At 37.5% G+C, this 15,723-nt stretch overlaps 2 protein-coding genes across 13 annotated transcripts in view; one reads left to right on the forward strand and one right to left on the reverse strand.

Moving 5' to 3' along the window:
* The window catches only part of LOC309865776 (uncharacterized protein), a 229,017-nt gene extending 220,885 nt beyond the window's left edge, over positions 1-8,132 (forward strand). For all 12 annotated transcript variants that reach the window (XM_082732567.1, XM_082732576.1, XM_082732578.1 and 9 more), the window contains one exon: positions 6,566-8,132. In XM_082732567.1, coding sequence (XP_082588693.1) covers positions 6,566-7,863 — 1,298 coding nt within the window. In that variant the 3' untranslated portion in view covers positions 7,864-8,132. The remainder of the gene's footprint in view (positions 1-6,565) is intronic.
* The window catches only part of LOC309865787 (endogenous retrovirus group K member 7 Env polyprotein-like), a 1,143,634-nt gene that overhangs the window by 687,222 nt on the left and 440,689 nt on the right, over positions 1-15,723 (reverse strand). The gene's annotated exons all lie outside the window — the stretch shown is intronic.

Below are 15,723 nucleotides of genomic sequence, written 5' to 3' on the forward strand. Positions count from 1 at the left end.
TGCTGTACTTTTCATCCCATGACTTATTTAATTACCAGAAGTTTTTCCTCTTAATCCTCTTCACCTATTTTCACCCATTCTTTCACTTACCTCCCCTTTGGTAAATCACCAGTATTTAAGAAACTGGGTTTTTGTGTTTGTTGATTTGTTTTGTTTTCTGGATTGTTTTGGTTTTTGTTTTATTTTGTTTGTTTTTTAGATTCCACATAGAAGTGAAACCATATGGTATTTGTTTTTCTCTGACTTATTTTACTTAGCATAATACCCTCTATATCCATTCATGTTATTGCAAATGGCAAGATTTCATTCTCTTTTGTGGCTGAGTAATATTCCACTATCTATAGATGTATATAACACACCTTCTTTATCCATTCACCTATTGATTGCACTTGGGTTGTTTCCACATTTTAGCTATTATAAATAATGCTTCAGTAAATATGGGGGTGTGTGTATATCTTTTCAAATTATTTTCTTCATTTTCTATGGGTAAATACCCAGTAGTAGAATTACTGGATCATTTTGTAATTCTATTTTTAATTTAAAAAATGAGTATTTGGTAACCTATGTGCATTATAAAATAGTTTTACTTTGTAAATTAACATCTTACAGTGCTATCAACAAAATTATTTCCTAAGAATGATATAAAATACAGAAAATTTAATTTAGAAGTTTATTAGACTACATTTTTAAATGTCTATGTGAAAAAAGTCACTGTGAATAAATCTGAAAGGCAAATAGAAATTAAGAAAACAAAATTCATACCACATAAACATTTTATAGCCTCAATATATAATGATCTCTGGGGGAAAAAATAAAGCAAAAGATACAAGTAATATAGCAATAAGTAAATGCTGAAAATCCAAACATATTAGTTAATCAAAGAAGTTAATCAAAGAAATACAAATAAGATCTTTAAAAATATATATATCTGTGAAAGATTGTAAAGATTTACAAACTCTTTTGGGTGTTGAGCATATTTTTATTTCTATGCCCTAGTAGGTAACTTTGTTTAATGTAGGTAACTTTGTTTAATGTTTCAAGAGTGCATTTGACAATATGTTTCAACCTATAAAATGCTCACATCCATTAACTAAGAAATTATGCTTCCAGAAATGTTTTCTAAGAAAAAAAAAATTCCTAAGCCATATGTATTAGGTAGTTTATGACATTATCATTTACAATAATTAAAATTCACACATAATATTCAACAATAGGAGACTGGCTTAAAATTATGAAATTACATAAATGGACTATTATGCAAACATTTTATACCAATAAATAGTAAGGACATAGAACCATGAAATGCTTTTTTTTAAGATTTTGTTTATTTATTTGACAGAAATCACAAGTAGGCAGAGAGGCAGGCAGAGAGAGATGGGGAAGCAGGCTCCCTGCTGAGCAGAGAGCCGAATGCGGGCTGGATCCCAGGGTTCTGGGATCATGACCTGAGCTGAAGGCTGAGGCTTTAACCCACTGAGCTACCCAGGCACCCCTCATGAAATGTTTTTAAATTAAAAGACCACTGTACTAATTATGTTTAACAGTAAAATTTCCTCTTGTGTTGCAAGTTAACCTCAAATGTATTTGTGTCTATTATTTCAGCAATTTTTAAAGTGCACTAATGTACTTTTTGTCATTTTGTCCCCACGTAACTGTATGATGTAAACAAGGCCAGTATTATTAACTTCATTGTACATATGAAAAGCTAAGATACAAAAAAAATTGGGAGTCTTTGGCAAGGCCACATAATAACAGAACTCAAATATTTTTAAATTCCTCATCCAATGATCTCTCCACTACCCTGAACTGAGTCTAACAAGCTTTCTCAAAACAAGAAACAGGCCTATTCCACAGTGCTAACATTCCAGGTTGGAAGCCCTATTGAAAATTCTCTTCATAATATCCTACCCCATCTCTCTATCCTCAACATCACCTGTCCAGTTTTATAAATTATGAATTACTTTATGCTTGTTCCCATAACTTTCAAGATTCTATGTTTTCCAGCTCCCCAACTCCTAACTTTTCTTTACTAATAAAATACATAGAGGAGGAAATATGGATAGAGGTTTTTGCCCAATACAGATAATGCAACACCCAAACATAAAACACACACCTTGACTCCAGCCAAAGAGAAGAACCAGTTAGAGAGTGCATGTACCAATATGTAGTACCAACTGTATAAATCTGAGTGTCCAGTTCCATATATCTGGGACATTTATAAAGGGATGATACTATAATGCACAATATGAGCTCTCACTAAACTCTTAACCCACTCCCAACGGGGGAAGACTCTTAACTCTCATTACTTTCATAAAATTTATTTTCTATCATATTTTGGTAACTACTTGTCCTATTTGGCCTAGGTTAAATAAGGAAAGGGGCAATGAACCTTAGCAGAAGCAAACACTCAGATCAATTAAAAGAAATTAATCATGAAAGGATTAACTAAATTAACCTGGATTTAAATAAAACAAAAAATCATGCTTTAGTTTTCATATTAATTTTAGTTTTCTATGTATCACACAGCAATAAATATTCCTATTATTAGCCTCGGTACTACAAGAACAAGCTATTTTGCCATCTTAAGTAATGCTGCTATCTCTAAACCATTTTTTGTGTGTGTGGTGAGTGAAGGAAATATTTATTTCTGGTGTTCATTAATTATTAGTGAAACTAATATCTACTTTAATCAACCTACACAGTAAGATATGTACAGAAAATATCTGTATTAAATATCCAGATGTTTAATAGAAAGTTAGGGAAGAATACAACATAGACAGTTTCTAAAAGGTTGCATATATGTTAGTTGAGATATGTTAAGCTACCTATTTGTAGTACTCCATATATTTGATATGAAAAATACAAAAATCCTTTCTGGAGAAGAAATTTCAGGACATTAAATGGAAAATAATAAAATAAAACCCAACACATAAGGTAGTAAGTTATCAAAGAATGACCTCCAACAATGTGGATTATGGATTAACAAAGAGTTTATCTTAAAAAGCTTCTGAAAAAATGAAGCTCTGTTGAAGAAATATATTTGAAAACTTGGATGATTTTCTCACACATGAACCTATAGCAAATATAATATGTATAATAAAATAATAAAATGTATCTTTTGACTCAGGAACTGGACCTCATGTCAATGATTATCATTTCTTTTCAACTTTAATTTCATTTTTAAAATAACATATAATGTTTTATTAGCCCCAGGAATACAGGTCTGTGAGTCGCCAGGTTTACACACTTCACAGCACTCACCATAGCATATACTTTCTCCAATGTCCATAACCCCACCACCCTCTCCCTGCCCCCCCCATAGCAACCCTCAAGTTTGTTTTGTGAGATTAAGAGTCTCTTATGGTTTGTCTCCCTGCCAATCCCATCTTGTTCCATTTATGCTTTTCCCACCCCCGAAGCCCCCCCATGAAGCATCTCCACACTCTAATCTCAGGGAGATCATATGATAGTTGTCTTTCTCTGATTGACTTTTTTTGCTAAGCGTAATACCTTCTAGTTCCATCCATGTCATTGCAAATGGCAAGATTTCAATTTTTGATGGGTGCATAGTATTCCATTATATATATTATATATATGTGTGTGTGTGTACACACACACATATGAAAAGAACCTTGTATATATATGTATATATATACATATATATAATCACTTCTTTATCCATTCATCTGTTGGTGGACATCAAGGTTCTTTCCATAGTTTGGCTATTGTGGACATTGCGGCTATAAACATTCGAGTGCACGTGCCCCTTCAGAACACTACATTTGTATCTTTAGGGTAAATAACCAGCAGTGCAATTGCTGTGTCAAAGGACAGCTCTATGTTCAACTTTTTGAGGAACCTCCATGCTGTTTGCCAGAGTAGTTTCATCAGTTTGCATTCCCACAAAAACTGTAGGAGGATTCCCCTTTCTCTGTATCCTCCCCAGCATCTGTCTTTTCCTGACTTGTTCATTTTAGCCATTCTGACTGGTGTGAGGTGGTATCTCATTGTGCTTTTGATTTGTATTTCCCTGATGCTGAGTGATGTGGAGCACGTTCTCATGTGTCTGTTGGCCATCTGGATGTCTTCTTTGCAGAAATGTCTGCTCATATCCTCTGCCCATTTCTTGATTGGATTATTTGCTCTTTGGGTGTTGAATTTGATAAGTTCTTTATAGATTTTGGATACTAGCCCTTTATCTTATATGTCATTTGCAAATATCTTCTTCCATTCTGTCAGGTGTCTTTTGGTTTTGTTGACTATTTCCTTTGCTGTGCAAAAGCTTTTGATCTTGATGAAGTCCCAATAGTTCATTTTTGCCTTTGCTTCCCTTGCCTTTGGTGATGTTCCTAGGAAGAAGTTATTATGGCTGAGGTGTATTAGGTTGCTGCCTGCCTTCTTCTTAAGGATTTTGATGGATTCCTTTCTCACATTGAGGTCCTTCATCTATTTTGAGTCTATTTTCATGTGTGATGTAAGGAAATGGTCCAGTTTCATTCTTATTCATGTGGCTGTCCAATTTTCCCAACACCATTTGTTGAAGAGACTGTCTTTTTTTCCATTGGATATTCTTTCCTGCTTTGTCGAAGATGCATTGACCATAGAGTTGAGGGTCTATTTCTGGGCTCTCTATTCTGTTCCATTGATCGATGTGTCTGTTTCTGTGCCAGTATCATACTGTCTTGATGATGACGGCTTTGTAATAGAGCTTGAAGTCTGGAATTGTGATGCCACCAACTTTGGCTTTCTTTTACAACATTCCTCTGGTTATTTGAGGTCTCTTCTTGTTCCATATAAATTTTAGAATAATTTGTTCCATTTCTTTGAAAAAAAATGGAAGGGATTGTGATAAGGATTGCATTAAATGTATAGATTGCTTTAGGTCTCATAGAAATTTTCACAATATTTTTTCTTCCAATCCATGAGCATTGAACATTTTTCCATCTCTTTGTGTCTTCCTCAATTTCTTTCATGAGCACATCATAATTTTCTGAGTACAGATCTTTGTTTCTTTGTTAGGTTTATTCCTAGGTGTCTTATGGTTTAGGGTGCAATTGTAAATGGGATTGACTCCTTAATTTTTCTTTCTTCAGTCTTGTTGTTGGTGTAAAGAAATGAAAATGATTTCTGGGCATTGATTTTATATCCTGACACTTTGCTGAGTTCCTAGCAAAGTTCTAGCAGATTTGGAATGGAGTCTTTTGGGTTTTCCACATATAACATCGTATCATCCATAAAGAGTGATTGACTTCTTCTTTGTCAATTTGGATGACTTTAATTTCTTTTTGTTTTCTGATTGCTGAGGCTAGGACTTCTAGTACTACGTTGAATATCAGTGGTGAAAATGGACATCTTTTCCGTGTTCCTGACCTTAGTGGAAAAGCTTTCAGTTTTTCTCCATTGAGAATGATATTTGCGGTGGGTTTTTCATAGGTGGCTTTAATGATTTTGATGTATGTAGCCTCTAACCATACACTTTGAAGAGTTTTGATGAGGAAAGGATGCTATGTTTTGTCAAATACATTTTCAGCATCTTTTGAGAGTATCATATGGCTCCTGTTCCTCCTTTTATTAATGCATTGTATCACATTGGTTGATTTGCGGATGTTGAACCTACCTTGCAGCCCTGGAATAAATCCCAATTGGTCTTGGTGAACAATCCTTGTAATGGACTGTTGGATCCTATTGGCTAGTGTTTTGGTGAGAATTTTCACATCTGTGTTCATCAAGGATATTGGTCTGTAATACTCTTTTCTGATGGGATTCTTGTCAGGTGTTGGGATCACCGTGATGCTGGCTTCATAAAATGAGTTTGGAAGTTTTCCTTCCATTTCTATTTTTTGGAACAGTTTCAGGAGAATAGGAATTAATTATTCTTTAAGAGTTTGGTAGAATTGCCCTGGGAAGCCATCTGGCTCTTGGCTCTTGTTTTTTGGGAGATTTTTGATGACTGCTTCAATCTCCTTACTGGTAATGGGTCTGTTCAGGCTTTCTGTTTCTTTCTGGTTTAGTTGTGGTAGTTTAAATGTCTCTAGGAAAGCATCCATTTCTTCCAGATTGCCAAATTTGCTGGTGTATATTTACTCATAACCAAAAACAAAAACAGATTTCCTGAAAATCTATAAGGTAGCTAAGGAAAGTTCCAACCTCATTTTCTTTCAGATTGCCAGCTTAACAATTCTCTTTATCACTCAAATGGAGATGGAGCTTCCTTAAGGAATTATAAATACTATTTAATAATATAATTTTCTCAGAGGAGGTTATCCTTTTTATATTACATTTCTATTTTAATCATACACCCCAGTCCTAGTATACTGAGAATTACTAATTTTTTGTTTTATATTTTTCCCTTTTTTCAGTTCAATTCCTGAACAGTCTGTATTTCAAGAACCTCTTATCTAAACCTTCATATGTGTACAACTTCACAAATTTTATATTATTGGGAAAACAAATAGATTGTTTCAAACTTAAAGCAAAGTAAAAGTGTTTGGTAACTAAAGTTGACAATAGAAAAAAACTAAGATATGCGTTATGAATTTTATTACATTATCTATTATATTTTCAGATAATTTGAAAGAAGATTCAGAAACAGAAGTAAAAAGTAGGACTACAGACTCAAGAAAAACTATCCCAAAACAGGATATTCATTTGAGAATTCAGATAGTCCCATACCAAAATAACCAAAATGGTCCTAAATACCAACATAAGGGAGAAGTAAGTGGCCCTGAGAAGTCTTATGAAAAGAGACAAAAACAGAAAACTGGAGTGAAAGTTGGAACGCATCCTGAGAAAACTCAGAGTAAAGAAGAGAGAAGAGTAAAAAGAGACAAAAGAAAGGATACTGAGAAAGACATGGACAAGGAAAAGAAAATAGCTAAGGGGCAATTGAAGGACAGAGGTGGTGAAAAATATAAAGGTGAAGAAGAAGAAAGGGTAAACATGAAAAATAAGGGAGATGAGAACATGGAGGATAAAGACAAGAAGGAAGATAAAAAATTAAAGAAGAATAAATACAAGGAGAAGGAAAATAACAAAAAGGATAAGGTCAAGAAAGGACATGAGGATAAGAGAGAGGACAAAGACACAAAGGGAGATGAAGACAAGACAGAGGACAGGGACAAGAAGGGAGATGAGGGCATAAAGAAGGATGAGGACAAGGACAATAAGGGAAATGAAGACAGGAAAGAGGACAAGAACACAAAAGGAGGTGAAGACAAGACAGAAGACAGGGACACAAAGGTAGATGAGAGAAAGGAGGAGGAAGACAAGAACAATAAAGGAGATGAAGACAGGACAGAAGACAGGGACAAGAATAGAGATAAGGACATAAAGGAGAATGAGGACAAGGACAATAAGGGAGATGTGGACCGGACAGAGGATAGGAACAAGAATAGAGATGAGTACATAGAGGAGGAGGAGGACAAAGACAATAATGAAGATGAGGACATAAAAGAAGATGAGGACAAGGACAAGAATGAAGATAAGGACAGGAGAGAGGACAAGGAAAGGAATGGATATGAGGACATAAAGGAGGATGAGGACAAAGACAAGAATGAAGATGAGGAAATAAAAGAGGATGAAAACAATGACAATGAGGGAGATGAGGACAGGACAGAGAACAGAGACAAGAATGGAGATGAGGACATAAAGGAGGATGATGACAGGACAGAGGAGAAAGACAAGAAAAGAGGTGAAGACAAGACAGAAGACAAGGATATGAAAGGAGATTCTATGAAAAAAAAGGATAAAATAAAGGTGGTTAAAGAGGAAAAGAAGAACATGGACCCAAAAGAAGGCAAGGGAAAGAAAATGGGCAGTAAGAAAAGGGTCTCATTGAGAAAAACTCCACTTTTCATAAACTAACAAAACAATTGAATAATTTTGCTCCAACACATAAACTTCAAAAAACTAAATCCCCATCTTCTATTATAGAGATTAAAATAATGCATTCCTTACATTCTTTTTAGTCAAAAATTTTTTGTTCCTTTACTTGTAATCTGGCAAAATCTCCTTCAGAAATTGCTTATTTTTAGATCTCTCAGTTTCAAACTTCAGCTGCCAAATGTGAGTTTTTCAAAATGTATGTTCATGATGTATCATTGTCAGGAAAATACAATTAAATAAAAATTAAATAAAACTCTGATTAAAGAAATTTACATTTATATTTCCCCCCAAAGTTTGGTGTTTTCCTGTCTAACCAAATAGCTGTTTAGGTAGTCTCTAGTGAGTACAACACCCATAAAGGTATGCAAAATACCTTTATCAATAGGATAAACATAAATGGGAAGAATAAACCATGGTAAAAATAGAAATATCAATTCAGAGCAATAAATACAACAGGAAAAATTCAGAAAAGGAAAGCCTCTTTGTTTGGGGGTAATACAAGAAAGACTTTCATAGGCAGTAGAATTTGAGCTGTGCATCAAAAGAAGATAGGTAGGTTTTGTATATTGTTTGAGATACCTGAATTAGTAATTCCTCTACCAGAGTATAAACTCCTTGAAGGAAGATCCGTGTCTTACCATGATCTCCATCTTCAGTGCCTACCACAGTGTTTATGAAATTGAATGGACTAGGAAAGGAGTGAGAGAGAAAAAAATTTAGGACATAGAAAGTCTATTATAAAGGAAGAGAGTAAAACAGAGAACCTGCATACAGCAAAGCTCCCCACGGATAAGGACACAAAAGGGGATGAGGACCCCGCTGATGTAGATGATGATTCCAGGTGGCCCCCAGTAAACATTTTAATAGGAATAGTTAATATTTACTTTTATGTGAATGAAAATAATATATCCAGCCTATCAAGCTCATGATTTTTTAAATTATAGGTTAAGATGAGATTAAGGTGAATCAATTAAAAAATAAGTATAAAATCGCATAAATTCTATTTAGATATTGTGAAAAATTATGACAAATGGTGGGATCTAAATGATGAAATTTGACAAACACTTCCTTCTGAGAAGAAAATAAGGTTGGAATAAGAAACTAGAATTCTGGAGAGACTTCAGTTTTCATTCCATGTATTTCATAGGCAACAGATAAAAATTCTCCCTCTCTGATTTCATCTTGTTTTATTTTTTCCTCTCTTCCCCTATGGATCCTCTGTTTTGTTTCTTAAATTCCACATATCAGTGAGATCATTGTCTTTCTCTAATTGATTTATTTTTGCTTAGTTCCATTTGCTCTAGTTCCATCCACATCATTTGAAATAGCAAGATTTCACTTTTTGATGGGTGAGTAGTATTCCAATGTATATATACACCACATCTTCTTTAAGAATGAAAAAAATTAAAAAAAAAAGAATGATCCTCTTTATGATGAAATTCTAGTGATTTTTCACTATTTTTATTTTTCTTTTTTTACACACACTATATTTTGCAAAATAAATGTACAACATTTTAAACAAAAAAACTTCATACTGAAACACTGATTTTTTGTATGTTCATTATAAAGATACTGTTGGGATGTAATGTCTTAACACTATAGCTGAAATAATTATGATGCTATATTAAATCAAGAGACTTTTACATTAGCCATGATAACATAATGCCGATGTAGATTTCTTAAAATTCTGTGAGGTCCAAGGTTGTAGTTTGAACTGCATATTTCACACACACACACACACACACACACACACACACACACACACACACACATTTGAATTGATTCATTGACCAATGACTTATTACATACCAGGCACCACCCTGGTGGGCACTATTAAATATGGATTATGCTCTCATGGAACTTATTCTAGTGGGAAAGATATTAATCCACTCATAAGCACATGAAACTGCACTTATAATGGCATTTTTTTTAAGAATAGGGAAGTGTGGATAAGATAGTGGTCAGGCATAAAAGATGGAGGGGAAGCTAAGCAAAGGTCAGGGATAACTTATAGACAAAGCCAACATGAGGTATATTTCCTGCTCAAAGTCATTTTTAGTTTTATAAATAAGAGATCTCTGGGTATAATTTCCAAAGCCTTATCTCTGGAAACAGGGGAAAGAGAGTTCTTTTTATGAGGGCTTGAGATGAATACAGTGGGGTTTGAACAGTATAATGACATTGAGGTAGCTGTCCAGCAGTTCTAGCACTTTCTGACTCAAACTTTTCCAGGTGTCATCAAATTTTTTTTTTCTGTTCTAGCAGTTTGATAAGTTTCCAAAAGATAAGATTGACAGGCAGAGGCTTCTGGTTTGTTTTTTTTTTTTTTTTTAAGTTCAGATTGAAGGGCACATGAGTGGTTCAGTCAGTTAAATGTCTTATTCTTGGCTTTGGCTCAGGACTTAATCTCCCAGAACTCTAGGATCCACACCCAGATAGGGCTCTGCACTGTGTGGAGTCTGCCTCAGATTCTTCCTCCCTCTCCCTTCCTCTTTGCTTCTCCCTGCTCATTCTCCCTCTCTCTCTCTCTAAAATAAAATATTTGAAAGTGGTCAGATTGACAGGCAGAAACTTCTATGAGAGATCATCTGACTTCAGAGGGTCAGGCCAGTGACAACTGGCAATATGAGAGGGTGTAGTATAAAGAGGGGAGGGTGAAATAAATCTGGTGAAAGGCTGGGACTTAGGGATGGGGTCACACATGATGGCAATAGGAAAGCCAGGGCTGGTTCTGCTGGCAGGTTGGCTAGTGGAGACCTTATAAAGCCCAGCACCATCCCCCACCTCCTTTTCTGCTCACCAGGAGTGCTGATTCTTCCTGCCTTACCTAGGTTCCCTTATTTGGGGCTGGGCACCAAAATGCAGGGAAATAACTGCCTAAAAGAATTAAAATAATTTTAGCCACTAAACATAACAAGAACCATTGTGAAAATGACCTGCAAAAGGAAGATCATTAGCTAGTGAGCCAGGTTAAGGAATATTTAATCTTAAATACTGCTTTAATTGAGAGCTAAAAGAGGAATAGGAATCATTTAAAAAAAAAGGAAGGAGAACAGTATACTACACTGAGAGGATAGCAGTACAAAGGCATATTTACTTGAGCAAAGATTCTCAGTAACAGAGACTGGCAGAAGACTTGTACACCCAGATCAACACGAAAGAAATTTTTTTAAAAAGCTGAAGAAGCAGACCAGAAGCCACACCATATAGAGCCTTTTAAGATATGTTAAATTTTGTCTCTCATCTTTGATTAATTGAGAAACTACAGAAAGTTTTTTTTAAGATTTTATTTATTTATTTGACAGAGAGAAATCACAAGTAGACTGAGAGGCAGGCAGAGAGAGAGAGAGGGAAGCAGGCTCCCCGCTGAGCAGAGAGCCCGATGTGGGACTCACTCCCAGGACCCTGAGATCATGACCTGAGCCAAAGGCAGCAGCTTAACCCACTGAGCCACCCAGGCGCCCCCAGAAAGGTTTTTTAATAAAATATTTTTTATTAGTATTTGATCTTATATTGGTAAAATACAAAAAAAAATTCTATTAAGTTCGTAGACAATTTCTAGGTCTAAACATTATGCTTATTTTTTTAATTTTTATTTTTTAATTTCTTTTTAGTGTTCCAGAATTCACTGTTTATGCACCATATCCAGTGCTCCATGCAATACCTGCCTTCCATAATTCCTACCACCAGAATCACCCAACATTGCACCCCCATGCCTCCAAAACCCTCAGTTTGTTTCTCAGAGTCCACAGTCTCTCATGGTTCCTCTCCCCTCTAATTTCCCCCAAATCCCTTCTCCCAATCTCCCCATGTCTTCCGTGTTATTCCTTATGCTCTACAAATAAGTGAATCCATATGATAAAAGACTCTCTCTGTTTGACTTGTTTTACCCAGCAAAATCTTTTCCAGTCCCATCCATGTTGATACAAAAGTTGGGTATTCATCCTTTCTGATGGAGGCATAATACTCCACTGTATATACAGACCATATCTTCTTTATCCATTCATATGTTGAAGGGCATCTTGGTTCTTTCCACAGTTTGGCCACTGTGGCCATTGCTGCTATGAACATTGGGGTAGAGATGGCCCTTCTTTTCACTACATCTCTACCTTTGGAATAAATACTTAGTAGTGCAATTGCAGAGTCATAGGGAAGCTCTATTTTTAATTTCTTAAGGAATTTGCACACTGTTTTCCAAGGTGGCTGCACCAACTTTCATTACCATCAACAGTGTCAGAAGGTTCCCCTTTCTCCACATCATCTCCAACACACGTTGTTTCCTTTCTTGTTAATTTTGGCCATTCTAACTGTAAGGTGGCATCTCAATGTGATTTTGATTTGAATCTTCCTGATGGCTAGTGATGATGAACATTTTTTCATGTGTCTGATAACCATTTGTATGTCTTCTTTGGAGAAGTGTCTGTTCATGTCTTCTGCCCATTTTTTGACATGATTATATGTTTTGTGTGTGTTGAGTTTGACAAGTTCTTTATAGATCCTGGATATCAGCTGTTGGTCTGTATTGTCATTTGCAAATATCTTCTTCCATTTCGTGAGTTGACTTCCATCTTCATTTTGTTGACTGTTTCCTTTGCTGTGCAGAAAGTTTTGATCTTGATGAAGTCCCAAAGCTTCATTTTCACTTTTGTTTTCTTTGCCTTTGAAGATATATCTTGAAAGAAGTTACTGTGGCCGATGTTGAAGAGGTCGACTGCCTTTGTTCTTCTCTAGGATTCTGATGGATTCCTTTCTCATGTTAAGGTGTTTTACCCAGTTCGAGTTTATCTTTGTGTATGGTGTAAGAGATGGTCGAGTTTCATTCTTCTACATATAGCTGTCCAATTTTCCCAGTACCACTTTTTGAAGAGACTGTCTTTTTTCCACAGTGTATTTTTTCCTGCTTTGTCGAAGATTATTTAACCATAGAGTTGAGGGTCCATGTCTGAACTCTATACTCTGTTCCACTGGTCTATGTGTCTGTTTTTGTGCCAGTACCATGTTGTCTTGGTGATCACAGTTTTTGTAGTAAAGTTTGAAGTCAGGCAACATGATGCGCCCAGTTTTGTTTTTCTTTTTCAACATTTCCTTAGCAATTCGGGGTCTCTTCTGGTTCCATACAAATTTTAGGATTGTTTGCTTCAGCTCTTTTAAAAATACCAGTGGAATTTTGATTGGAATGGCATTCAAAGTATAGATTGCTCTAGGCAATAGAGACATTTTAACAATTTTTATTATTCAATCCATGAAATGGAATGGTCTTCCATCTTTTTGTGTCTTTTTCAATTTCTTTAATGAGTGTTCTGTAAATCCTTGAGTACAGATCTTTTACCTCTTAGGGGAATTTTATACCGATATCCCTGATGATTATAAATGCTAAGATTCTCAACAAGATCCTAGCTAATGGGATCAAAGAGTACCTTAAAAAGATTATCCACCAGAGGGGGACAAGATGGTGAAGTAGGAGGAGGTGCTGTTTCAACCTGTCCCCTAAAGTGAACTGATTACCTACCAAAGAACTCTGATCACCCATGAAATCAGCCTGAGATTAGAATTATATATTTCTGGATCTCTACTACGGCAGAAGACACCAGTGGGCAGGTAAAGCGGAATGGAAACATCGGACTGATATCAGAACATAAACAAAAGGGGAGGGAGCCACCAGAAGTGACCCATTGGAAAGTAATACCCCAATAAGAGAGTGCCCTGTAATAGGGGACCAGCATTAACTTGGAGTCTGGTTGAAAGCACTCAAAAAGAGCAAAAGATCATAAAGGGAAATTGGGGGAATTGGGCGGTTAGGGACAGGGGCTTAAGCCTGCTGACCCAGGACAGCCACCGCTGTCAATGAGCCAGAGAGAGTCTTGGTCCCTGAGCTGCTGGTACACCTGAAAGCATCTGGGTAGCAGTGCCCATGAGGGTTAGGGAGCTTCACCAGCCAGCAGAACTGTGGAGGCCAAGAAAATTAAGGCCATCCCACCTCAAATTTAGTGTTAGCACAAGTACAGACATCTTAATTTCGACAGCCATCTCAGGCCCCTGTGACCAGGGGCTGAACTCCAGTTACAGGAAAAACTGCTTACCAAACTCCACTTTAATTACAGGAAAAACCACTATACCCAACCCTGCAAACACCCCAGCAACAGCCAATCAGCTTACTGCAGGGAAGTCTGAAATTTCCCCACTTCCCCCAACCCCTTCAAGCTTCTGGCAACCACACATAAAAACCCCTTGCTTGGCAGGTCTGGGGCTCTTGCTCCTGTGCCGCTGTGCCAGTGATAGTCGTGAGCTTGGACTCGAATCCAAATAAAAATCCTCGTGTGTTTGTATCAGTGTTGGCTTTCTGGTAGTCTCTCGGGCTTGAGAGACCCCCAGGACCCCGACCCGGAGGGTCCTGCAACTGCTGGTGATTGCGCTCATTTTTACATGTTTGCACACATACTTTATGGGAGCTCCAATCTGCATTTTTACCTGTAGGAATTCCAAGCTATATCTGGGTCAACATTGGCTTAAGCGGACACGCTGGTGGGTGGTCGACCTGGGGTCTTGGGAGACGTCTCTTGCCCCTGCCTGGAGGACGAAGTCCTCATCTGTGAGGAGAGTTGGCTGCCATTGTGGTCGGACCACCCCTCAACTTACTTTCAGTTTTTTCTTCATGGCCGTGCCAGATTTTGTCTGCGTGAGTGTGTTCTTGTTTATTGTCATTGGTGTCTTTGTCTTGGTGTGGACTGAGGATTCAATGAGACAGACACAGATGGCCCCTTTGTCTCTGATGGTTGACCACTTCCCGGACATCAGGGAAAGAGCTCATAACCTGAGCATGGACATACGAAAGGGAAAGTTTCGAACTTTCTGCATGTCTGAATGGCCATCCTTTAATGTTGGCCCCAGGAGGGAAGTTTTCAATTGCCTATTGTTTTACAGGTTAATGCTGTCATCTTCAGAGAAAAACCACATGACCACCCTTACCAAGTGCCTTATATCCTGGTCTGGCAGAACATGATCGAGAACCCTCCCTCCTGGCTTAAACCTTTTCTCCCTCCCAAAGCAGGACTTACATTCAAGATTCTAGCCCTGTGGAACCCAACTCCTTAGTCTGACAAGGAAGCAGAGTCCAAACCAAAGATTCCTCTTTACCTGGTCCTTCAGGACACTTTCACAGAGGATCTGATTCTTCCACCACCCTACCAGGTCCCACCCCCCGTATGCCCCTCCAATAGAAGCACCAGGGGCTTCCAGTGGAGTGCCACTCCCCCTCCAAGATGAGGGGCCCCCATGTGTGGGTCAGCAGCAGGAACACGTGGATGGACCCATTGGGCAGCCCCAACCCCAAACCTGGGACCAGCTGATTCCACCGTCCTTCCCCTCCACACCATGGGACACCCCCCCCCCCATAATGAAATGGGGAAACAGCTGATGTTATATATTGGCCATTCTCTACGTGATTTATACAACTGGAGAATCCAACATGCAAAGTTCTCCAATAACCCAAAGGATCTTATTCATCTTTTAGATACTGTTCTTTTCACCCACCAGCCCACCTGGAATGATTGTTAGCAGCTCTTGCAGGTTCTCTTTACCACTGAGGAAAGAGAAAGGATCTGGGTGGAAGCCCGAAGGTCCATCCTGGGTGATGACAGATAGCCAACTCAGAACCCCAATCTCATAAATGCAGCTTTCCCCTTGTCTCACCCCACTTGGGACTACAATTCAGATGAAGGTAAGGAGAGGTTCCGGGTCTATCGCCAGACTCTTATGGTAGATTTCAAGGCTGAAGCATGCAAACCCACCAATCTGGCCAAGGTATATGATGTAAGACAGGGTAAAGAGGAGAGTCTGGCA

Source organism: Mustela nivalis (genome assembly GCF_964662115.1).
Source record: "Mustela nivalis genome assembly, chromosome: 5".
NCBI classification, from domain to species: Eukaryota; Metazoa; Chordata; class Mammalia; order Carnivora; family Mustelidae; genus Mustela; species Mustela nivalis.